The 24,934-nt window shown below is 42.3% G+C and overlaps 1 protein-coding gene across 4 annotated transcripts in view; it reads right to left on the minus strand.

The window, feature by feature from the left end:
- Positions 1 to 119: 119 nt before the first annotated feature.
- LOC307269799 (diacylglycerol kinase zeta-like) overlaps positions 120 to 24,934 on the minus strand; it is a 79,230-nt gene continuing 54,415 nt past the window's right edge. For all 4 annotated transcript variants that reach the window (XM_080052846.1, XM_080052845.1, XM_080052844.1 and 1 more), the window contains 12 exons: positions 23,254 to 23,320; positions 19,440 to 19,480; positions 14,816 to 14,961; positions 9,333 to 9,404; positions 9,135 to 9,191; positions 8,401 to 8,453; positions 8,061 to 8,117; positions 6,097 to 6,137; positions 5,481 to 5,601; positions 5,147 to 5,183; positions 4,697 to 4,796; positions 120 to 2,426 (listed from right to left, as the gene is read on the minus strand). In XM_080052846.1, coding sequence (XP_079908972.1) covers positions 2,310 to 2,426; positions 4,697 to 4,796; positions 5,147 to 5,183; positions 5,481 to 5,601; positions 6,097 to 6,137; positions 8,061 to 8,117; positions 8,401 to 8,453; positions 9,135 to 9,191; positions 9,333 to 9,404; positions 14,816 to 14,961; positions 19,440 to 19,480; positions 23,254 to 23,320 — 909 coding nt within the window. In that variant the 3' untranslated portion in view covers positions 120 to 2,309. The remainder of the gene's footprint in view (positions 2,427 to 4,696; positions 4,797 to 5,146; positions 5,184 to 5,480; positions 5,602 to 6,096; positions 6,138 to 8,060; positions 8,118 to 8,400; positions 8,454 to 9,134; positions 9,192 to 9,332; positions 9,405 to 14,815; positions 14,962 to 19,439; positions 19,481 to 23,253; positions 23,321 to 24,934) is intronic.

Genomic DNA, 24,934 nt, shown 5'->3' on the forward strand with positions numbered 1-24,934 from the left:
GATTTTGGGACGTGGCTATTCACTGCAAAAAAAATGATGTGTGTATCATCATATCCAAATATGGAGGGGGGAAAAAACGGAATAAACACGCATGATTTTAGACTTGATTTTACTTGACTTTTACAAAACAATCCAGATTAAATATGAACATTACATTTTCTTAATTCTACACACACACACACACACACACAATCACATACACACACACACACGCACACACACACACACACACACACATGACATTACTGCACTCTAACAGAAACCCTCTATACCCACAGTCACAAAGAGAGAGAGAGAGAGAAAAACTTGAGTAATCACATTAAGATGAATGAAAAATGGCTAAATGATCTGTATACTGCATGTATGGCATATGTACTGTCACATTTAGCTTTGAAACATTTGGTATGCTTAAATTGAATTGAATGGAATGGAATGTAAAGCCACAGCAGACAGTCACTGCTCTAGTACAGGCACCAGAAAAAAAAAATCCTCTCTTTGTTTACTCTCCAACATATATAAATAACAATAATAATCCGTAGAATATGTTGATATAAGTCAACAAAATGCATTACAGTGACTGGGTGAGGTAACACCAACCAAGTACAGTAGGTTTCACAACACAGCTCACCATGGCATTTTCAATGAAATTTGGAATGAAGCTTTTTTGATTGGTTCACGTACACTTTGGTCCAAACAACCAGTCCAAACTACTATATTAAAGGGATAGTTACGTTTTTTTCTGAAGTGTGCTTGTATGAGGTACTTAGGCAAAGGCTATGTTCGAAAAGCCCTACTAACGTCCTCCCTCCTACACACTCAAGATGTATATACTACATGTGTTATATACTACATGTGATATACTACATCAATTGTGTATGCGAGGTTCATCGGACCGTTTACACTGAAGTATACAGAAGCAATAAAGAATTAAAAAAAAACTTTTGTGTCGTTTTGAAAAGATGCAATGCATTGTGGGGCGGTTGAGTAGGAAAACCGCGATCCATACACAAAATCTTCTCGGAAGTTAGTGCTCATCCGGGCATTTCTCGCCTACACAAACTCGCATACACAACCAAAACATACTCAAATTGACGTCAAAATTAGTATGAGTAGGACTTTAGTAGGGCTTTTCGAACACAGCCACAGCGGCTGCACTGATTGCCATCTCCATAAGGTAACACATATTTATTTATGATATTCATGACCTAACCACTGGACCAATATTTTTCCATACTCAATTCCACGTAGCGCTATCTTCCCGCCACGCGTACCCTGCGTTCCAAATCTCATACTCTTTATTTTTTCTATTCCACATACTACATCTGACCATAAAAAATATCTAGGTAGGATGCAGTAGGCATACTATTGGGACATACTTTTACTTATTTATTTCATCATAACATGGCGCCTTGATCTTGCCTCTTGCTTTTATATCCGTTGCATCCCCATTTGTTTTCATACGGAGGCTCCGTCGATGTGACGTCACTTCCGGGGCGCACTGGATTGTGGGTCAGAATCGCCTCCAAATAGTATGCTGTTTTCAACGCTAAAAATCTCGGCCGGATGTAGTAGGACATCCGGGTATTTCTAACCATACTAAATCTGGCCAGAGGAATCAGGACATCCTAAATCTTTTTTTTTCTACCATACTAAATAGTAGATAGTATGGGGATTGGACAGTTTGAGTCTTGCTAGATTTGGCTCCATGGCTGTATGAAATGAGCTAAAAAAAAAATTTCCTGAGTTTTTCTCAACCATTCCATTACCATTACAATACTGATTAAGACAAGTTCAGTCTTCAGAAAACAAACCATCTCATTATCACTAGTATGTATGGTAGATGATCACTTTTGGTCACAATGGAGAACAAGCCCCCTTCCACGTTGACTGCGATTAAAGCTACAGTGTGTAACTTTGTCATTCCAATGAATGTCGGTTACATTCCAAGCCATAGCTTTAAAAAGTAAAAAAAAAAACAAGATTCTGATTGTCCAAATGCTATCTTTTTGCTTTATTTCAACTTTTTATCAATATTTTATCACTGAGCCACTCAAAATGAAAAGGATTGTCAAAGAACCACCATTTAAACCATCATTATAATCCCTGCCCAAAACACTATTGAATGCATGTTGAGGTCAGATTTGGCACAGCTATGGCTCTCAATCTGTGGACACACTATGGGCAGTAGACTGGGGGTCCTCCCTGGCTGGCTTGCTTGAATGAGCTGCTCTCAGTCCACATGAAGAACCAGGGAGGGGGGCCAGTTGTCATGTTCTCTTCCCCGCGTTTGGAGAGCCTTTGTCTGGGTATCAGACGGCCGTCTCCTGGTCCTCCCTCTGGATCATCTGGTAGTGCTGCCTGTTCTCCAGGTAAGACGCTAGCTCGGCGTCGTTAGCTTTCTCCGCCCGGTTCTTAGGAGTGTCGCCCTGATAGAAACACACACACACACACACACATACATAGAGATTAGGGCTGCGTTCCAATCCCCATACTATCTACTATTTAGTATGGTAGAAAAAAAGATTTAGGATGTCCCAATTCTTGTGGCCAGATTTAGTATGGTTAGAAATACCCCGGATGTCCTACTACATCCGGCCGAGATTTTTGTGTTGAAATCAGCATGCTATTTTGGGCGATTCCTACCCACAATCCAGTGGGGGCAACTAGTTGGCACGACTGTTGTATAGTATGTAGAACTCAAAACTTGACGTTACATTTCCATAGGAATGATAAGTTATCTCCACAAAAGATAATGAGTTGGCTCCAATGTAGGATGGTTTTAGATAGTTGACATTTGTTTTACTGTTGAGACAGGACATGTGGATATGTGGCAGTGAGACAGTTCTGACTAGTACTGGCTGAATGTATCGATTTGTTGTCTGTGTGGTTGTGCGGTGCTTGCTTGTACCCCAGGCCCCTCTCTACAATATTAAAAAAAGTGCTGTGCTGACCAAATAGCACACAATCTGTCTACATGTGCACATTGGGCGGTGGACAGTGTGTGAGCCAGTCCATCTCATTATCTAATGGACAGATTAACGGTTCTGCTGAGGCGTTGCGATGCTACTCAAGCTAAAAAATAAAAAAAATACTTTCTGTGGGCCTTTCTTTCACTCTTTTTGCTTTTTTTTTTTAAAGGTGCAGTGTGTAATATCTGAATTTGCATCTAGTTGGTGAAAGTTCTAGAATGCAACGCTCCCTGGGTAACCCCACCTCCTTTCGAATAATAACAGAAGCTACAGTGGCCTTCAAGGACAAGAACAATTCTAGATTTAAAAAAAAAAATGCACCTGATGACATTCCAACCATGACGCTTCCAACATGGATTCCTCCATAAGACCTACCCGCTCAATGTACAAAATGTAATATTAATATTTGTAATTCTCCGCTCAGGAGGATCATTCAGATTATTGGCAGAGGTGATTTTACACCAATGTGGACATATGTATGAATGAGGATATTGATTTTAGCTAATAATAAAATATTACACAGTGCCCCTTTAAAGGTGAAGTGAACCCTGCTCTAAAATAGTACAAATCAATATATGATGTTGTCTCAATAAGCTCTAAAAAAAATCGGATTGAAAGAGAACTGCCGTGATTGGTTCAAAATACTTACTGTGTAATAAGAACCAGAACATATAAGCCCCACCTCATCCAAACCCAATTTCTGTACTAAACCCTAAATGACCATATCTTTCATTTGGATTGATAAATATGCCTATGACTCTTTTCAGATGCTTTACTATCATGCAACTACAGAATGATTTTATGGATGTTCTGTACACCGAACAAAACAGTCTCTCTCGTCTCCTCTCCTCTTCTTCTATGCAGGAAATAACTGCGGTGTGATGACCGTGGCTTATTAGGTTGCCACTTGCCATGTCTGAAATGTGTGTGTGTGTGTGTGTGTGTGTGTGTGTGTATTTTTAAAGGGCCAGTGTTTGTGTGTGTGTGTGTGTATGTCGTCTGCTTTGATGACTTTCCCCATTTCTCTCTGTAATTGAAAAGTGGTCCTGTTGTTCGGTGCATATTCTCTTGTTTACTGAAGGGCTGGGGCCGGGAGAGGGAGAGAGGGAGAGAGACAAAGAGAAAGAGAGAGAAAGAGAGAGAGAGAACTTTGTAGAGAATGTCTTGTCCTCTCAAGTCATTTGTCTATCTCTCCGTTCATTGCACCCTCACACTGTCTCTCCTAAACTCCCTCTCTCTCTCTGTCTCGTTGTCTCTCTCTCTCTCTCTCTGTCTCTCTGTCTCTCTCTCTGTGTATCTAGGTCAGAGCTAAGTCCAGCCAGGAGCTTTTTCCTACACGGTCGAATCTCAACACAACATGAGAGAAGATGCATATTTGAGACCCACACACACACCAAAAACAAACACACACACACACACACACACACACACACACACACACACACACACACACACACACACACACACACCAAAGGCAGACTGCGCCACAGAAACACACCCTTTAACTAAGACAACTCAATTACAATAATATTTGAACATGCACATAAGCTGATGAAGGTGAGTGAGTGCATCATTTGCATTGGGTTAAATACTACCTACCCATTTACAGAGCCTAGGCTGTGTATGGACACCAGATGTATTGATTTTTTTACAGCGCACGCACACACACACACACACACACACACACACAGTACACACAGGTGGATGGATGATAGTATAGTAGCTACCTGTAGGTCTGTTTTCATCAACGAGGCACCTGCTTCCACTAGGTAATGACAGATGGTTCTATGGCACAGTGATGCCGCTCGATGGAGAACCGTCTCCCCACTGCAAAGAGAAAGACACACACACACACACACACACACACACACACACACACACATGCATGCACACACACACACACACACGTACACTGAGTTAGCACGGTGAGGCTAGCAGCATCTGACGTTTCGTTAGCTTTCTCATGTGTATTCCCCTTTAAAGTTAGGCCCAGTGGCACTACATCAAGCTACCGTACTGTATCGCCCCACAGTATGTCCATAGGGATTGTAGTTATAAAAGGGATACACAGTTTGAATAGAGCGAACTTGGAGGGTTAGCCCTTTAAAGTAAGTTCATAATGAGCTTCATTTAACTTTGACTATGTGAATGAGTTGAATGGTTCAGGTGGTACTTACTGTAGTTTTTCTGTGACATCAAGCAAGTCGCTGGGAGCTGGAGAAGAGAGAGAGAGAGAGAGAAGAAAGAGAGAGAGAGACATCAGACCAGAGCAGTACTGCGCTGTAAAAAGTTAAGAAAAAAACTCAAAAACTTTTTCAAGGCAACTTTTCTTCACTAGATTTTTTTTTTTTAAGAGTATTATTATTATTATTATCGGACACGTTGGGAGAGACAGAGATGAAATAGGTCAGAGAGGGGTATGACATGCAGGGAACGACCACGGGCTGGATTCTAACCCGTGGTCCCAACTGATTATCCTTTCAATTAAATCTAATGACAGGATTTAGTTACCGTTGTCCATGATGTAGCGCACCATCTCTTTGCACCCCGTACTAACAGCGTGGTGCAGTAAAGTGCACCCCGACAAATCCAGTGCTGTGAGGTCTGCTCCGTTCATATGCAGCTCCTGCAGCTGTTGGGGGGGAGGGGTGGGAGGGGAAATAGCGCTTTAAAATGGCAAACAATATAGATTTTGGGTTAATATAACAGCTGAAAGCGGGCGTTAAGGTTGTTAAAGGAGAAGTAAGCAATATGGTTCTTTTAGTCTAACTTCCAGTCAGTGACTACAGCTAGCAGTCCCCTCCCTCGTCCCTACGTCACCACCACATGAACACACAGCCGTCTTCATCAGATAGTGCCGCGATGGAGAGCAGCGAGTCATCGTTCACGGGGCACAGAGACCCCGCCTCTTTATAGCGCTCTGTCTCCTGATTGGATAAAACGAGCGGGATACTCAAAATTCTATCTGGCAATTAATGCAAAGCTGAATGACAGGGAGACCTGTGTTATGAACTGTGCATACTGTTTAAGTGATTGCTGTACGAGTATAGAGAGATTTAACCTGTATACTAACAAAAAAATCACTTACTTCTCCTTTAAGCGTGTCAACATTTAAATGGTCACTCACCTTCTGTACGTCCTGGTTCTTTACACACTCCATCAACAAGTCTAGAGAGAGAGAGAGATAGAGAGAGGGAGAGAGAGAGAGGGGGCAAAAGAGAAAGAGAGAGAGGGAGGGAGAGAGAGGGAGGGAGGGAGGAGGGAGGGAGAAGGAGAGAGAGAGAGGGAGGGAGGGAGTGAGTGAGGGAGAAGGAGAGAGAGGGAGAGAGAGAGGGAGGGAGAGAGAGGGAGATGGGGCGAAAGAGAGAGGGAGGAGGGAGAAGGAGAGAGAGAGAGGGAGGGAGAGAGAGAGAGGGAGGGAGGGAAAGAACGAGAGAGACTATTTTAGAAGAGAAGTCAAGCTGTGTATGCCAATTTCAAACTTAAACTTAACTTAAATATAAAACGGTGATCTAAGAACGGAGCGATTTTGGCCTTATTTTCTTACGACAAAATCAGGGAACAAACAGAGAGCATGAGTCTGTCATGCTTGCGTCTGTCAGGATCTTAAAAAAGGGGCACTGTGTAATATGACATCATCAAGAAAGTTCTAGAAATGCAATGCTCCCTGGGTAACCCCACCCCCTTTTGAATAATAACAGAAGCTACAGTGGCCTTCAAGGACAAGAACAATTCTAAATTCTAAACAATGCACCTGATGATATTCCAACCAACATGGATTCCTCCATAAGACTTGCCTGCTCAATGTACAAAATGGAATATTGATATTTGTAATTCTCCGCTCAGGAGGATCATTCAGATTATTGGCAGAGGTGATTTTACACCAATGAGGAGATATTTATGAATGAGGATATTGATTTTAGCTAATAAATGACTTGAAATGTTACACAGTGTCCCTTTAGAAACCTTCCCAGCATGCAAATCTGTAGCCTAAACATACACAGACAATAAGCGACGGGAAAAAGTGCAACAGTTATTCAGCACAGTAGAGTAAATCTAATAGGGATCAAGGCATTGAAAGCATCATCAGAACAGTCTCCTTATTCGAATGCCTTTCAAACATTAAAGAAGAATGTTTATTAGGTTGACCTCAATACTGGCTCTCACACTCCCTCTCTCTCCTTCTAAATAGACGAGCGCTAATCCAGTTATGTCGGGCTTAGCCTCTCTGTGTGTGTGTGTGTGTGTGTGTGTGTGTGTGTGTGTGTGAGAAAGATAGAGAGTTGAGAGTGAGAGTGAGCAGACTTCAAAAAACCTTCCAAGAGCTTTTGTGTGGCTGCGAGAGACAAATGTTTGTGTGAACAACACACACACACACACACACACACACACACACACACACACACACACACACACACACACACACACACACACACACACACACACACACACACACACACACACACACACACACACACACACACACACACAGCTATATCACTCTACACACACACGGAGGAATTAACAGTGTTTGGCCCACGGAAAGGAATTAACTAAAAGTTGAGAAAATGTAATAAGAGAAGGGGGGGGGGGGGCGTTTTAACACTTGAGACACGGAGGAGACGAGATTTAGGGGCTATGCTAAGTCCTATCTCACACACACACACACACACACACACACACACACACACACACACACACACACACGTCACTTGCTCCGTTGAACTCCTCGGTTTGATGCAGTCAACCTGTCTGACCCTTATGGGAGCTGTCTGGGCGCGGGGCGGGCGTGTGTGTGTGTGTGTGTGTGTGTGTGTGTGTGTGTATGTGTGTGTGTGTGTGTGTGTGTGTGTGTGTGTGTGTGTGTGTGTGTGTGTGTGTGTGTGTGTGTGTGTGTGTGTGTGTTTCTTAGACAGCGGGGAGGACAGACTGAATTTTAAATGTGTCCATGACTAAATCCAGTATTAATACACACACACACTCTGTGAGCCGGTCTGCTGCTAGCTACGGTGGCGCCCCCTTTGGTTTACATACCAGTTTACACACACACACACACACACACACACACACACACACACACACACACTGTACCTTTAGTTTCATTGAGGGAGCCTCGTCGGAGCAGCCAGGGGTTTTCGGCAGGGGGATCTGGGGAATTCCAAAAAAAACTATGTAGGACACCTTGAAATCCAAACACAAACTGTCTGGCAAACTCGCCAGACAATTATAGCAACACAACTTTAACTAGGCTATAGGAAGAGACACACACACACACACACACACACACACACACACGCGCACACACACACACACACACACACACACACACACGACTGTTTGAAGATGTGGTTTTAAGGTTCAGGACGCAATTGCATTCACATTTAAGGGTAAGGGAACGCATTGTATCAATGTAGGGTGCGTTTTGTGTTACCTTTTTCTCTCTCCTTCTCTGTTGTTTCGCTCGTCTTTTGCCCCTTTTCCTGCCTGGAGAGAGAGAGAGGGAGGGAGAGAGAGAGAGAGAGGGAGGGAGAGAGAAAGATAGATAGAGTGAGAGAGTGAGAGAGAGAGAGAGAGTGAGAGAGAGAGAGAGAGAGAGAGAGAGCGAGAGAGAGACACACACGTTAAGAGCCACTTAGCATTTGAGCTCACTGTACATTAGTCAAACACTATATCCCTCATGCACAAACACTATGCATAGCATTTAGCACATTTAGCATAGCATATGCTGCTATGCTAAATGTGTTATATACAGTATGTTAGTAGGCAGGACTAACTCTTTTCTCCAAACTTCAACCTCATGTTTTTTCGAGATTTTAAATAAAGGTTTCAATTCAATATATATACAGTTATATATATATATATACACACACACACACACACACACACACACACACACACACGCGCGCACACACACACACACACACACACACACACACACACACAGGCCCAAATCAAACCACACACAGGGCCAACCCACACACCACACCTCTTAGGGCAGCTGGCTCACACCTGGCCACTGTAACGGCGCCTGTTGGTTATTTGTATGCGGGAGCTTCAGCAATGGTTAAAACAATGTTAGTGATGAGAGGATTAAAATATAGTCCAAATATACTGTGTGTGTGTGTGTGTGTGTGTGTGTGTGTGTGTGTGCGTGCGTGTACTGACCTGACTCTCGGTTTACAATCTCCGGCGGTGGTGTTCGAGCGATGGATGCATCCCACCCTGCACACACACACACACACACACACACACACACACACACACACACACACACACACACCAACTTGTCAAATCACCCCCATTGTGTCGGTGTATTGTGCCTTTACTTTGGTTGATAAACCCACAGTGTTGTCTCGTACTAACCGGATGAGTTTCCCTCCGACAGGCGCGTCGCCCACAGAGCTGTCACTGTTCACTCGCTGCCTCTGAGACGGACTACAGGGACAAAACAGTACATACTGAAAATTCTGGTCAGACAATCTCACATTGGAATCTGTTATGGCTGCGTTCCAATCCCCATACTATCTACTATTAAGTATGGAAAGAAAAATTTTTTACGATGGCCCGATTCTTGTGGCCAGATTTAGTAAAATACACAGATGTCTACTGCAACCGGTTGAGATTTTTTAGTGTTGAAAACAGCATCCTATTTGGGGGCGATTCTGACCCACAATGCAGTGCGCACCGGAAGCGACGTCACATCGACGGAGGAAAAACAAACAGGGATGCGATGGATATAAAAGCGAGAGGCGAGATCAAGGCGCAAAGTTATGATGTAATAAATAAGTACAAGTATGTACCAATAGTATGCCTACTGCATCCTAACTAGATTATTTGCTGCCCTGTATGTGTGCTAATTAACATCAAGGGTCCCTTATATTGATGCTGAACCGAGATGGACAGGATGTGAAGGTATCGGCTCAAAACAAACCTTTGTTAGAAAAGACAAAAATTTGTTTAGTGAGTGGGCGTCGTTCAGTGTGTTTGTCAGAGAGAGAGAGAGAGAGAGAGGGATGGATGGATGGAGAGAGAGGGAGAGAGAGAGAGAGGGATGGATGGAGAGAGGCAGAAGAGAAAGGTAATTATAGTGGGAGGGAAAGCGTTCACCTTTAGCCCCTGCGTGGGCAACCCGCTACACTCTGTGTGTGTGTGTGTGTGTGTGTGTGCGTGTGTCTAAGTACAGTAGATTGGTGTGACTCTTCTGTGGTGTGCGTTCCATCCCTCTCTCTCTCTCTCTCTCTCTCTCGCTCACTCTCTCCTAAACCCTCTCGGCCACAGCTCTCCTCCTCATCCTCCCACTCGCTGTGCACTCAGCATTGCAAATCAGCCCCGCCGACACACACACACACACACACACACACACACACACAAGCCACAGGGAAGTGTTGTTAGGATCAGCGAGGTTGATGTTGTTCTGCCTATCTTCACTTTTGTACCTGTTACTTTATGTATTCCCTCGTTCTATTCTCTATGTTAATCTTTCTATGTTTATACACACACAGTTTTGGGGAGCAGTGAACTCATGAAACTTATAGTTCAACCTCATTTAGCATTAGCTTGGCCGCTAGTTAAAGGTTCAGTAAGCGGAATGCTCAGTTTAGCTAACTTCCTGTCAGTGACTGCAGTTAGCAGTCCCCTCCCTCGTCCCCACGTCACCACATTAATGCACTGCAGTCTTCAAGCAGTGAGTTATCTAGCATCATCTCAGATCCATAAGTGTGATAAAAACATGATAAAAACCATCAAAACAGACATTGGGAAGGATTTTTACCTGCTACAACATTGTAGGCGCATACACATTCACCCACCTGTCGCTCTGCGCGTGCACCGGCAGTGAGACGGGTGCCGGTTTGTAGCGTTCTCTCTTCTCTGATTGGATATCAGTAGTGAGATCCTCGAAAGGTTTATTTGCCGATTACATGCAGAGCGAGTGACTGAGAGATCGGCTTTATGAAACGTGCACACTATATAAGTGATCACTGTATGAAGAAAGAGCGATTTAACACTTATATTAACATAAATACATTGCTTACTTCACCTTTTAAACTACATTCATCGCTGTTGTTTTCAATTGAATAACGACACTAACAGTCAATCCATTTGGATGCTCCCGCCCACCCGGCCTGGTATACACACCCCATTGAGTGCCCACTTATACCTAATAACCAGCATGCATTACTTAAACGCTACAACAGAGCAGCGCGCCGCTAATGAGTAAACACATTACATGATGGGGAACACACAGAGAGAGAGAGAGCGAGAGAGAGAGAGAGAGAGAGAGAGAGAGAGAGAGAGAGAGAGAGAGAGAGAGAGAGAGAGAGAGAGAGAGAGAGAGAGAGAGAGAGAGAGAGAGAGAGAGAGAGAGAGAGAGAGAGAGAGAGCATTAACACCATGTTTTCACTTCGTTTAACAAGCAGACACGGCTTTCAAAGCAATTATAGGTGTCATATTTGATTGTATTAAATCGCATACAGCAATACTGTTCATAAAACGTAACAAAAATGTATTAAAACGATATGCCAACTGCACTCTCATACAGGCTTATAGGGTATAATAGAGGATCGGTTTGGATTCTATGCCCTGGAAAATTGTTTTTACCGAGCTTTGTTTGCCGCACGAAAGACCGATTTTCAATTACTGTTTGATTAATATTTGATTTCTTAAAAAGTTCCTATCATACAATTAAAGGTGAAGTAAGTGATTTATTTATGTTAATATTAAGTGTTAAATCGCTCTTTATTCATACAGTGATCACTTATATAGTGTGTGCGTTTCATAAAGCCAATCTCTCAGTCACTCGCTCTGCATGTAATCGGCAAATTAGCTTTTCGGGGATCCCACTACTGATAACCAATCAGAAGAGAGAACGCTACAAACCGGCACCCGTCTCACTGCCGGTGCACGTGCAGAGCGACAGATGGTCGAATGTGTATGCGCCTACAATGGCGGAGCAGGTAAAAATCCTTCACAATGTCTGTTTTGATGGTTTTTATCATGTTTTATCACACTTATGGATCTGAGATGATGCTAGATAACTCGCTGCTTGAAGACCGCAGTGCATTAATGTGGTGACGTAGGGACGAGGGAGGGGACTGCTAACTGCAGTCACTGACAGGAAGTTAGCTAAACTGACCATTCCGCTTACTGAACCTTTAACAATGGGAATTCATACGCTACAATCTTGTCTATAACACACACACACATACAACTGAGCATCTAAAAAGGTGCTACGAGGAACTTTCAAATATTTCTGAAACAGTCTAATGTGTCCTCCGATGATAATAAATTACATGTAACAGCGAACGAGACCATCAGTGCAAAGAATGCTATTTATATATAGTTTGTCTTAATGCCTTTGTCATGGGTACGCTCACCCTGGAACTAATAGCTGGCAGAGTAAAAACACTACCGCTTGTGTCCAAAGGGGGCCGCTAGAATCAACACAAACTGAAAGTTCCTCAGAGCACCTTTTAAGTGATGGAGGGAGATAAAATGTCACTGTAAAAGAATTATCAAATTGGCGGTTAGGGGGTTCCCAAAAAATCCATGCCCAAATGTGTATGTGTTTAGTAGGAGGAATCAGTTAGCATATGGATGAAGGAATGCTAGCTACATACAGAGACAGAGGGTAAGGGAAGTCAGAAAGCACGGATATATGTAAATACCATGTTGTTTGGGCTCTTTTCATGGGATTTGTTTGACAAAAAGAAAAATGCTAACACGAGACTTAAAAAAAAACGAAATGTGCGAAACAGACAGCCCCTCTTTTATCTGCCCTCCCTCTCTCTCTCACTCTATCTGTGTTCTCTCCGTTCTCTGCCAACGTCATTTTGCCCTGAAGAAGAAAAACAACTAAAGCGGCGAGTGTTTAAAGCGCATTAACAGACAGGCAGAGGGCTAACGGCTTGCTGTAGGTGAGCATTTAATCTGTGTGTAAATATGGTTAAAAGGATTTCATAGGGAGGAGAAGCAGGGGCAAGCAGGGAGAAGAAAACACACACACACACACACACACACACACACACCTCACATCAGAGTAACACTTGGCTGATTCTCAAGAGGGAAAGACATACGGTGGAAAAAATGCAGATGGAAATTATTATTCATGTTTTTACACACCCACACAAACTGATATGAGCTACACACACACACACACACCGAAAGCACGCACACACACACACAGTCATGTTAATTCTGCTCTGTATTATAAAACTATTTGAAGAACTTAGCTTTAAAGGAGTCTGCTTTTCAAAATAAAAAAACTCTGAACCTGTGAAAATATAATGAGTGCAACAATGTGATTTTTTTTTTCTCGGAATTTACCACCTGAAATTGTACACCATCATTTCAACAATATTGCCAAGCAAGCTCATTGTTGTTCACCCTCACACTATCTATCCATCTATCCATCTATCTATCTATCTATCTATCTATCTATCTATCTATCTATCTATCTATCTATCTATCTATCTATCTATCTATCTATCTATCTATCTATCTATCTATCTATCTATCTATCTATCTATCTATCTATCTATCTATCTATCTATCTATCTATCTATCTATCTATCTATCTATCTATCTATCTATCTATCTATCTATCTATCTATCTATCTATCTATCTATCTATCTATCTATCTATCTATCTATCTATCCATCCAGGACAAGTAGCTAGTTACTAAAGATGGCATCACCCACCACTGCCTCAAGTCTTTCGGGCTCGTTTCCAGAAAGTTTCAATATTTCACGTGGGTTTCACATGTGACAGTATGCGAGTGTAATGGGACGTGACTACCGTCTCTGTGTTCACACAAGGTTCAATACCTCTGTAAAGAAGGGACCGCACTCTTACATATGCTATATACTCTCTGGTAATGGGATTTTTTGCCTCTTGAATAGCCCTAGCCGCGGCCTTGACTACAGCCAGACAAGCGGGTTAGAACAATGGGTCACTGCCTTTGTGCTTTTTTTCTTAAGATTATGCAACCATCTTAATAAAAGAAGTCTGGTTTGCTCCAGCTTGCTTGGGGTCAGTGATTCTTCAGTCAAAAATCAGTGAATATCTCCTCACGATCTGCTATCTGCCAGTCTGTACTGTAGTGTGTGTGTGTGTGTGTGCGTGTGCGTGTGCGTGTGTGCGTGTGCGTGTGCGTGTGCGTGTGCGTGTGCGTGTGCGTGTGTGTGTGTGTGTGCGCTGTAAAGAAACCTGGTGTTAATACACAGCCCATATGGCTCTGTAAACCGGATTGTCGCTCGCTACTTTGGCTGCGTTCCGATCCCTATACTTTTTGCTATTTAGTAAAAAAGATTTAGGATGTCCCGATTCTTGTGGCCAGATTTAGTACGGTTAGAAATACCCAGATATCTCCTACATCCGTCCAAGATTTTTAGTGTTGGAAACAGCATGCTATCTGGGCGATTCTGACCCACAATCCAGTGCGCACCGGAAGTGACGTCACTGCGACGGATATAAAAGCAAGAGGCGAGATCAAGGCGCAATGTTATGACGAAATAAATAAGTAAAAGTATGTCCCAAGTGTATACCTACTGCATCCTAAGTAGATTCTTTTTATGGTCAGATGTAGTATGTAGAATAGAAAAAAGAAAAGAGTATGCGATTTGGAACGCAGGGTTTGTTTACGGAGCCTATACTTTATTGTCCTACAATTTTTTTTAATGTAAACAATTTAAATAAATAAAAAAACTAAACAAAACAAAAGACAATAATGATCAATTCTATATATATGTACATCCACATACATATGCATAGGCCTACATAACATACAGATACAACAGTACACATATACTCAACAAGACACGTACAATATATATACAAGTTCACTTACCCACTGTTGAGCAGGCTGGAGGCGGGGTTAACCAGGTCGGGCATGGCGGCAGGAAGGGGCGGGCCCACCGTCGTCGTGACAACAAGCTCAGGGTCCAGGATGTAGATTTCCTCCTGGGAGATATCCGAGACGTAGTTGAGATGTTCCTAAAAAAAAATGAAAATTTATTTATCGTTCAATTCTACTGACAACAGTATGGGAGCGGCGGTGGACAAGTGGGTAGGGCGGTCATCCACTGGGTTACAGGGTCGGAGGTTCGATCCCCCGCCTACCCGCCACATGTCAAAGTGTCGCTGGGCAAGGCAAGGCAAGGCAAGTTTATTTATAAAGCACATTTCGGACACAAGGCCATTCAAGGTGCTTTACAGATGCAAAAACAAAAACACATCAAGAATAGAGCACACATTAAAAAAATACATAAAAAAAGCGAATGAGAAACATGAATATAAATAAAACATAAAATAATTAAAAAGTTTAAAAAGAATAAAAATAAATACAAATTTAAAATTACAGGTTAAAACGGAAACAGTAAAGTCTTCAGACCTGATTTAAAAGAGCCGAGTGTTGAAGCGGACCTCAAGTCCCGTGGAAGTTTATTCCAGAGCTTTGGTGCATTAAAACTGAAGGCTGACTCTCCCTGTCTAGTCCTTACTCTGGGGACTGTCAGTAGCCCAGTGTCAGACGATCTGAGAGCTCTGACTGGTTTATATGGGATCAGCAGGTCAGCGATGTATTTGGGGCCTAAACCATTTAGGGCTTTATAGACCAACATCAATATTTTAAAATCAATTCTTAGAGTGACAGGAAGCCAGTGTAAAGACCTAAGAACTGGGGTAATGTGATCCACTTTTTTGGTCCTAGTGAGGACTCGAGCAGCAGCGTTTTGAATTAGCTGAAGCTGTCTGATTGACTTTTTAGGAAGGCCTGCAAAGACACTATTACAGTAGTCAAGTCTACTAAAAATAAATGTATGGACAAGTTTTTCTAAGTCCTGCTGAGACAGTAGCCCTTTAATTCTTGATATATTTTTAAGGGTTTAGTAGGCTGACTTAGTAATTGATTTAATGTGTTTTTTGAAATTCAAGTCTGAATCTAAGACTACTCCAAGATTTCTAGCTTGGTGTGTGCTTTCTAACATAACAGATTTAAGCTGTGCGCTGACTTTTAATTGTTCATCCCTGTTACCAAAGACAATTACTTCAGTTTTGTCTTTGTTTAATTGAAGAAAGTTTTGGCACATCCAGTCATTGATTTGTTCAATGACTGGATGTGCCAGGGCAAGGGCAAGACACTAAACTCCACATTGCTCCCGATGGTTCAGAGAGCGCCTTGCATGGCGGCTACTGCCATCGGTGTATGAGTGTGAATGGGTGAATGTGGTGAGAAATCTAAAGCGCTTTGGGGCTGGAGAAAATTAAAATTGCTCCCTTCATTTTTTCTCGCAGAGGTATAATATAACAAGGTATCAATAACATAACGTTTTTTACATGTCTTATTACTTTAGCAGAGAGAAACCCTATGTAGAAATGAGCTGATATGCTATGCAGACAGCCAGCAACATCATAAAAGCAAAGAGAACTGTGTAGATATGGATGGTAAAAAAATCAAGTAGAATTTGAATAGCCCAGAACACTGTCCCTAACCATTCAAGCCTAAACTATTAGTGAAGACACTGTAGGCACACACAGTATACACTCATCAATCCGTGATGTATCAAGCACTTGTCACAGTGATATGCTAAGTATGGCTTCAGTAGATCAACAGGGGGGATAATTAAGCAGACTGGCAATTAACCAAAGTGTGTTCACGCTCGTAAAGACAGTGGACATGTGATCCCACTGGTGTAGTGTTTTTGACAGCAGCCTCCCGACAGTTTAGTTTGCCTAGCGCAGCCGATGGGGGGGGAGGGAGAGAGAGAGAGAGAGAGAGAGAGAGAGAGAGAGAGAGAGAGAGAGAGAGAGAGAGAGAGAGAGAGAGAGAGAGAGAGAGAGAGAGAGAGAGGAATGCTTCACAGTGCCTATATATGCTCACCTGTGAAAGTCAGGGATTTCTCTAGTGCCTTTCTACGGAAGCCCAAAGCGGCCATGCTCAAATTTATTTTTATTTTTTTTGTAACCCTGCCAAGATAACAAGTATTTATTTGTTAATATACGTGTTAAATCACTCTATATTCATACAGCGATCACTTAAACAGTATGCACAGTTCATAACACAGGTCTCCCCGTCATTCAGCTTTGCAGTAATCGCCAGATAGAATGTTGAGTAGCCCGCTCGTTTTTTATCCAATCAGGAGACAGAGCGCTATAAAGAGGCGGGGTCTCTGTGCCCCGTGAACGATGACTCGCTGCTCTCCATCGCGGCACTATCTGATGAAGACGGCTGTGTGTTCATGTGGTGGTGACGTAGGGACGAGGGAGGGGACAGCTACGTATATTCTAAAGATCTTTGCTATAGCGCGTGCAGTAGGGTTGCTGGACGGGTCCCGGGATTTCGGGATTCCCGCGAAATGAGTCAGTCCGGGAGTACCGGGAATTGGCCACGGGACCCGTCCTCCCGTTTTTTTATTTTTTGTATTCTTTTAATTCATTAATAGTGGCCTTTACTAATAAAATATACTCTCGCCATCATGGCCTTTTCAGAAGGGAGGCTTTTGACGTGTCTGGTAATACATTTTCAATGACATGCGAGTGGAGAGAGACGCACTACCGTTCTACAGACGTGGCGACAAGCGGCCGCACTGAACTGTTGTTACGTCTGTAACGCAGCTATTGACATGCGAGTGGAGAGAGAGAGAGTCCGCAGTTCTACAGACGGAGCGACAAGCGGCCGCACAGCTAAACTGTCACGTCTGTGCTCCTCTCTCTCTCTCACACACACACACACACACACACACACACACACACACACACGCGCTGGCAGCCTGGCACAGCTGAACAGTGTTTTACTTTTCTCTCCTCAATGAGATGGTGATATTCACCATTCTTCTGTATTCAAGTCAAGATTGTATGATGAACATAAAGCAGCCTTTTGCTGCTTTCTCTTGTAGCGACATGAATCTAATGAGATGAAACAGCTGGAGCATCGCTGTTCGCCCCATTCCTTCCACCAAACACTAAAGTGAAACCTAGACGAGTCGAGTGCACCTGTAGACAGAACGTCTCCTCCCGTCTGAAAACGCCTTTAGATGACTTAACTTTTAATGCCCTTAGTTCATTCTAGAGCTAGCATCCAGTCTGCCCTGGGCTTATGAGGCTATAACGTGCCCAATAAACCACTCGGCCGAGTACGTGGGTACAAAATAAAGTATTAAAAAGGCACTTCCGGTTTAACGGGAATTCCCGGGATCTCCCGGGAGGAGGCTCTTTTTTCCCGGGAATTGAAAAGGGTCAATTTTCAGCAACCCTAGCGTGCAGGCGGCACTTGCATTTGCCTAGGAAGCGAGTGAAAGAGAGACGGCAGGATGCATGGCCATGAGGTAATGTATTTGAATGTGGCTATGTCAGATTAATAATGGTAAACTGACCATGGTGAAGCAAAGTCAAATTTGATTTAATAGCGTTCATATGAACACAGGCTTTTCCCCGTCCGCCTGCCGTAAATCGCTTGGTCTGAGTTGGTGGGAAGATTCAGACGCGAGCAAATAATTATTAATTACTATATTAAAATAGCATTGTTTACACTGATGGTCTCGTTTGCTGTTACAGGTCATTCATGATCATCAGAGGGAAAATTAGATCGTTTAAGAATAGACTTAAAAAGAATGGGCTTTTGTGGATGCTTTTTTGGTGTCCTGGATTTCAGCCTGTCTGCCTGTTTGAGGGCCACAGTATGTCAAGAGAGCAGGGCTGCTTGTGTAACAATGTGCTGAGGCCCTTCCATAGGGGACAGCCCCTGTCAACCTCTCTACACCTTCTACACCTCACATTTTAGACACACACAACTCCCACTGGCACACAAAAAAAAGTTCTTGGAGTTTGCAAAATGTGGGCTGTATAACTTAAAGGGGGGATGGAGGCAGTAGAGTAAGCCCAAGGGTTCTATTTTCCACTGCCAGAAATCGTATTTATATCCACCCCTCACTTTCCAAATTTTTTATTAATTTACCGAAATCACTTTCAGACTGCGGTGTCCACCCACCAACAAACCCCTAGACGGGGGGAGTGAGTTGATAGAGAGGTTGAAACATTCATCCGCGTCGCCTTCCAGTTATTACCCTGTGCCCGCGACTTTCTTTCAGCGGAACCATTTCCAAAGAAATCGGGGGGAAGAGTCACTTAATTGACTCTGCATTCTCCAGTTAAATAAAAATGATTAAATCCGTTATATTTAGAGATCTAAATAAATAATATGCTAGGAAATAACTCCTATCGAACGTGGCAACAGTGTGTCAAGGCTCCTTAAAGCGTCAGTGCGTAACTTTTCCACAGAAACGAAATGTCAGTGACATTCAAAGCCAATCGCCCAAACGAGTTGACACAAAGTTGATTAATCAGCTCCACCAAGCTCTCTCTGTATGTCTCAGTACGGCAGTGGTTTACAAACTGGTGTCCCCCCCGCCCTCCCCCCCCCGATACTGGCACAGGAGCTCAGGAAAATGGCCAAAAATAGGCAAGCTCAAACTCACCTGCGCTGTGTCAATCCTGTAGAAGCGGTCGGCAGTTGTAGCTGAAATTAGAAAAAAACAGAAGAAAAGAAAAGCAATCTTTAAAGCTGGGGTATATGATTTCTGATTGGTCAAAGTTAACATGAGCTGTACACTTTGACCAATTAGAGCGAGGCTCCGATTCTCTGTTCTTATTGGCTGTTGGGACTGTCCATTCACGTCCATGGCACGACTTTGTTGGTGTAGAGTGTGTCAGGGAGGGACCATAGGGGAGGGACCAAAGAGAACAAGTGGAGCGGTTGAGGTATTTGAATTCGAATGTCTATCCCAACTGCCATTTTCTCCCCAAATCCTCCACCCCAGCTTTAACCAGTGACATCATCATTTGTTTCCATAAGGAAAAGAAAAAAAAACCTGGCCCTTTAACATCCTGCTCATTTAAAAAGTCGATTGTTACTTGCAGTCATTAAAAAGTTTTTTACATTCAAACCCAAAAAACCTTCCCCCACTCCGCCAGCAATTAAACTGAGAAGCACCAGTGTGTATGTGTGTGACAGCCAGCCGTGTAACAAGGCAAGGGCAGTAAAGAAGTACATTGACTGTGTCTCTTACACTATAGAATAATGGGCTTTCACAGCAGTATATAGAGGGCTATAGCTTCCAATCATTTTTCTAAGGAACGAAAAAAAAAGAGGGAGTGAGGTTTAAAATGTGCTCTTTTTCCAACAGTGTTCATCCTGTCTTTTTACTCTATTGGGAGTTCTTTTTTTTTATTTTTTTTTTATGAGTTGACTTTTGGTCCGGATGGTTTTAATGAAGATGTTCTGGATTTCGTAGCTTTTTTTTTATTTATTTTTTTAATGGTTCATTTTTATAATCAACTTTGTGCAAAAGTCCGAAGATTACATCAGGTCTTGAGCATCAACTAGTTATGGTACTACTGGTTAATGAGCAAAATATTTGATCATTAAAAAGTAAAGGAGAGAAGACAGGGAAGAATTAAAGGAGCAGTGTGTAGAATTTATTGCATTTTTTTTTTTTTTTTTTACTTGGTAGAAATGGGATATAATGTTCATAAGTAAGTTTTAATTAGTGTATAATTAAAAATAAAAGTAAATGTTTTATTTATTATATATTATATGTTAAACTTGCCAGTAAATATTCAGATATTACACACTATGCCTTTAAAGTGGCTACGAGGAACTTCTAGTATCTGTTGATTCTAGCGGAACCTTTAGATAAAAAGGGGATAGTTTTATTACGACACCATTGTTGTATCACTATCGCTCGTTTGATTCAATTTCTCTGCTAAAAGGACTTTACACAAGCAGCGGTGCGTATGCGTGTGTGTGTGTGTGTGTGTGTGTGTGTGTGTGTGGGGGTTTATATGTGTGTGTGTTAACAACATTGTGTAAGAGGCAGAGTTTTTTTTCCCCTGGTGTGCTTGATAAATATTCATGACATTCATAAAAATAACCAGGATCTTATGTAAACGCTGCATTGTGTTATTAGGGAGCGATAGCAGTGCCAGCTCCGCTAACCTTTTTTAGCATGTATTTCTTTCATTCTAACCTTTAATTTATACTGTATTGTATTAAAAACAGAACGTGTGTGTGTGTGTGTGTGTGTGTGTGTGTGTGTGTGTGTGTGTGTGTGTGTGTGTGTGTGTAATGTACAGGATGACAAAAATAATAAAACGAATACAGTGCAGTATTAAAAACAGAACATGTGAGTGAGTGAGTGAGTGAGTGAGTGAGTGAGTGAGTGAGTGAGTGAGTGAGTGAGTGAGTGAGTGAGTGAGTGAGTGAGTGAGTGAGTGAGTGAGTGAGTGAGTGAGTGAGTGAGTGAGAGATAGAGAGAGAGAGAGAGAGTGAGTGAGAGAGAGAGAGAGAGAGAGTGTGTGCTTTGGCCCTGAGGACATAGATAGTGCTTGACGATAGCTTTCCAATAGATTTGGCAGCCACGGGAATGATCTGAGCCACGATCATAAAATGAGAGCTTTAGACAGCTGTGAGGGATACGTTTAATAGCGGATGTGTTTATCCCAATCAGCTTCACAGCAGTGTGCGCTGGCAGAGGGAGACAGGCGGAGGCAGTGTGTGTGTGTGTGTGTGTGTGTGTGTGTGTGTGTGTGTGCGTGTGTGTGTGTGTGTGTGTGCGTGCGTGTGCGTGGGTTGTCTCACCTAACTGATGTTATGAATCACCGTTTAACACAGCTCTCTCATGGAAACTTTCAATTCAAAGTGACTTCTTCTCTTTTTAAAGCTACAGCGCGTAACTTCGGTCGCCCTCCCCCCCCACTTTTCTTGGGCTGTTCCTTGGGATTTTTTCTGAGCTAAAATTAGACCAGCTAATCCCTTTGATCCAATTAAAAATAACCCTGGTTGACATATTGCACAGTGACTTCTTGTGCATTTCAAGTGAAACGGTATTACATATTTTGACTATAGTGTGCTTTTGTAATCAGTGCATCCTTGTAAAGCTTACTCTTGTCTCAATAGGCTTCCCTGTTGAATAAATGGCCGCCCAGACACACTAATATCTACCTACCAGCGGTTTGCGGAAATCAAAATGTTAATCATTCAATTTTAATTGGTTCATGATGGATTCAACAAACTTACTGCAGTAATAATATGAATCGTAATGGGTGTTAGGACTTTTTTTTTTACAAACTGCCAAAGAAAAACGGTCACAGCTACCCGGTTCAAAGTAGATTAACACACAGTGGATGATGACATTTATGAATGCTAGAATAGAATTTTGTCCTCTTCCAGTGTTCCCTGGTGGAGCCCCCCCCCCCCCCCCCCCCCCCCTCTGGAAGCATCTGAAGCCCTCCTGCATCCACACTATTCACTAGTCATAGTTTAATTTAGTATTACCATGTAAACATCTGGTGGTCCATGATTGACTCCTTTAAGATTGTCTCTACTTACGACATCTATTGCAGTATGTCTGTCCTGGGAGAGGGATCCCTTACTCTGTCAACTCTCCCTGAGATTTATCAATTATTTTATTTTAAAATCCCGATAAAGGGTTTTTTACTGGGAGTTTTTTCTCAGCCGAGCTAAGGGTCTAAGGGCAGAGGGTGTCGTACTGTATGGAATGTAAAGCCCACTGAAGCAAATGTCTATTTGTGATATTGGGCTATACAAATAAAACTGATTTGATGTTGATTCAGAATCAGCTGGCAGTTCTAGTATGTTCAATAAAACTGATGGTTTTGTTGTAAGCCTGGCGGGATACACAAAGGGAGAATGTGCCCTTGAATTGAAGAATAGTTTTGGATATTATAATAGATCAGAACATGGGGATATCTGACAACCAGTGAGGACTAGTTGACTATATGCCTCCTCGAACAATGCTTCCATGTTAAGTGCACTCATTTTCTTTGCAGTACGCAAACAATGCTATTTCTGAAGATACTCATGACCATTGACAGTAGGCGTCATGTAGGGGAGACCGGGGCTAGTAGGCACACTTCTTACTCTAGTGAGAATTGCTTATCACCTAAACATCTTTCAATAGTCATTCCTACATTAAATTGAAGCTTAAGGTGTTGGCTTGAAATGTGTACCCCTCACTTTTTTCCAACTTATTGTAATAAAGAAGAAATTAATAATCATCAACCAACCCGTGTGACATATAACCCCGTTCTCCCCTACCATACATGAAGTTAACAAGGCAAATGGTAAGAGATATTTGCTTCTAGTGTTTTCTTAATAAAGTGACTTCCACTTGACTTTAAAATATATTTAAAAATAAATGTGTGTACAAGTGGGGTAAGGAAGAGACATTGAGGCAAGACAGTCCAGTATTAACACTGTGATGTACTCACAGTCAAGGAAACACCATTTTGGGGATAATCTCTGCGAGGAGAGGATCTTTGTTTTAGCGGCCTCCTCCTGAAACACACAAACAACACACACAACAGTTAGATTGAAGAGTCAGAAAATGGATAGATAGATAGATAGATAGATAGATAGATAGATAGATAGATAGATAGATAGATAGATAGATAGATAGATAGATAGATAGATAGATAGATAGATAGATAGATAGATAGATAGATAGATAGATAGATAGATAGATAGATAGATAGATAGATAGATAGATAGATAGATAGATAGATAGATAGATAGATAGATAGATAGATAGATAGATAGTGTGAGGGTGAACAACAATGTGCTTGCTTGGCAATATTGTTGAAATGACGGTGTACAATTTCAGGTGGTAAATTCCGAAAAAAAAAAATCACATTGTTGCACTCAGATGTGTAACGGATGTAGGGAGAGAGAGAGAGAGAGAGAGAGAGAGAGAGAGAGAGAGAGAGAGAGAGAGAGAGAGAGAGAGAGAGAGAGAGAGAGAGAGAGAGAGTTTAAACCCTGGTCTCTTTCCCAGTCAGCTCCACATGTCAAGTAGGTGAGAATGCCCAGATTTGGTTGAGAAAGTGACGGATGCGGACACACAATCCCAAAAGGGTGTGGGCGGGCGGCCGCTTCCGAAAGCTATTCAACCTTCTGACAAGCGCTTTTTTAAAGCAGTGTACTATCTGCATTAACCCCTCACCCACTTGACAGCAAAACCCTGTGGTGATGGCAGGCCTCTGAACCAACAGACACACTCTATTACTGTGACATGTAAACGGATACAGCATCTCAAGGACTGGGTGAATGTCCACAATACAAGCCTGACCGCGACCACATCCCATAAAATTGGATTTTGCTTCAAACTGGTCCAATGATTCGCCCGTACTCTTACATACTTTAATACTACTATTTCAACCCATTTCAAAAACCACATTCATATACTCAACATGTATATACTACATGCCGTCTACTTAACGATCGATTGTGTATGCGAGGTTTGTCGGACCGTTGACACTGAAGTATACAATAAATAAATAATAAAAAAAACTTCTGTGTCGTTTGAAAAGACGCAATATTGTGGGGCGGTTGAGTAGGAAAAGTAACCTATCGATCCATACACAAAAATCTTCCCGGAAATAAAGTACTCATCCGGGCATTTTTTCTCGTCTACACAAACTCGCATACACAACCACAGCATACTCAAATTGACCTCAAAAATAGTATGAATAGGACGTTAGTAGGGCTTTTTCAAACACTGCCTCTGGTAAATGCTGTGTCTGTGACCTGTACATATACCACACCTTGCTATGCTATCGCCTCATTACTGCATTTACTTTGGGTATTTTTTTCCAATTAGCTCCGAATGCCGCAGTTCGACTTTGAACTAGATCAAAAACGAAAGAAAAAAACCTCACCATACGACTGAGATTTTCTTTGCCTCCCCGTTGGTAGTAGCCTGAACATTCAAAACCTTGTGCTTAGTTTTCCACATCACTTAAATAGTCTTAGCCCTGCAATTTCTATATCAGTGAACTGTGAGCCCCCGTGCCACACCGCAAGACACCTTACATATTCCCACCTTAAAAAAGGCGTACTGACTGTCCAAAAGAACTCAGCAACCAAATGTTGTAGCTATTCATCTCTTTCTCC

Source organism: Ammodytes marinus, assembly GCF_949987685.1.
Source record: "Ammodytes marinus genome assembly, chromosome: 24".
Lineage (NCBI taxonomy): Eukaryota > Metazoa > Chordata > Actinopteri > Uranoscopiformes > Ammodytidae > Ammodytes > Ammodytes marinus.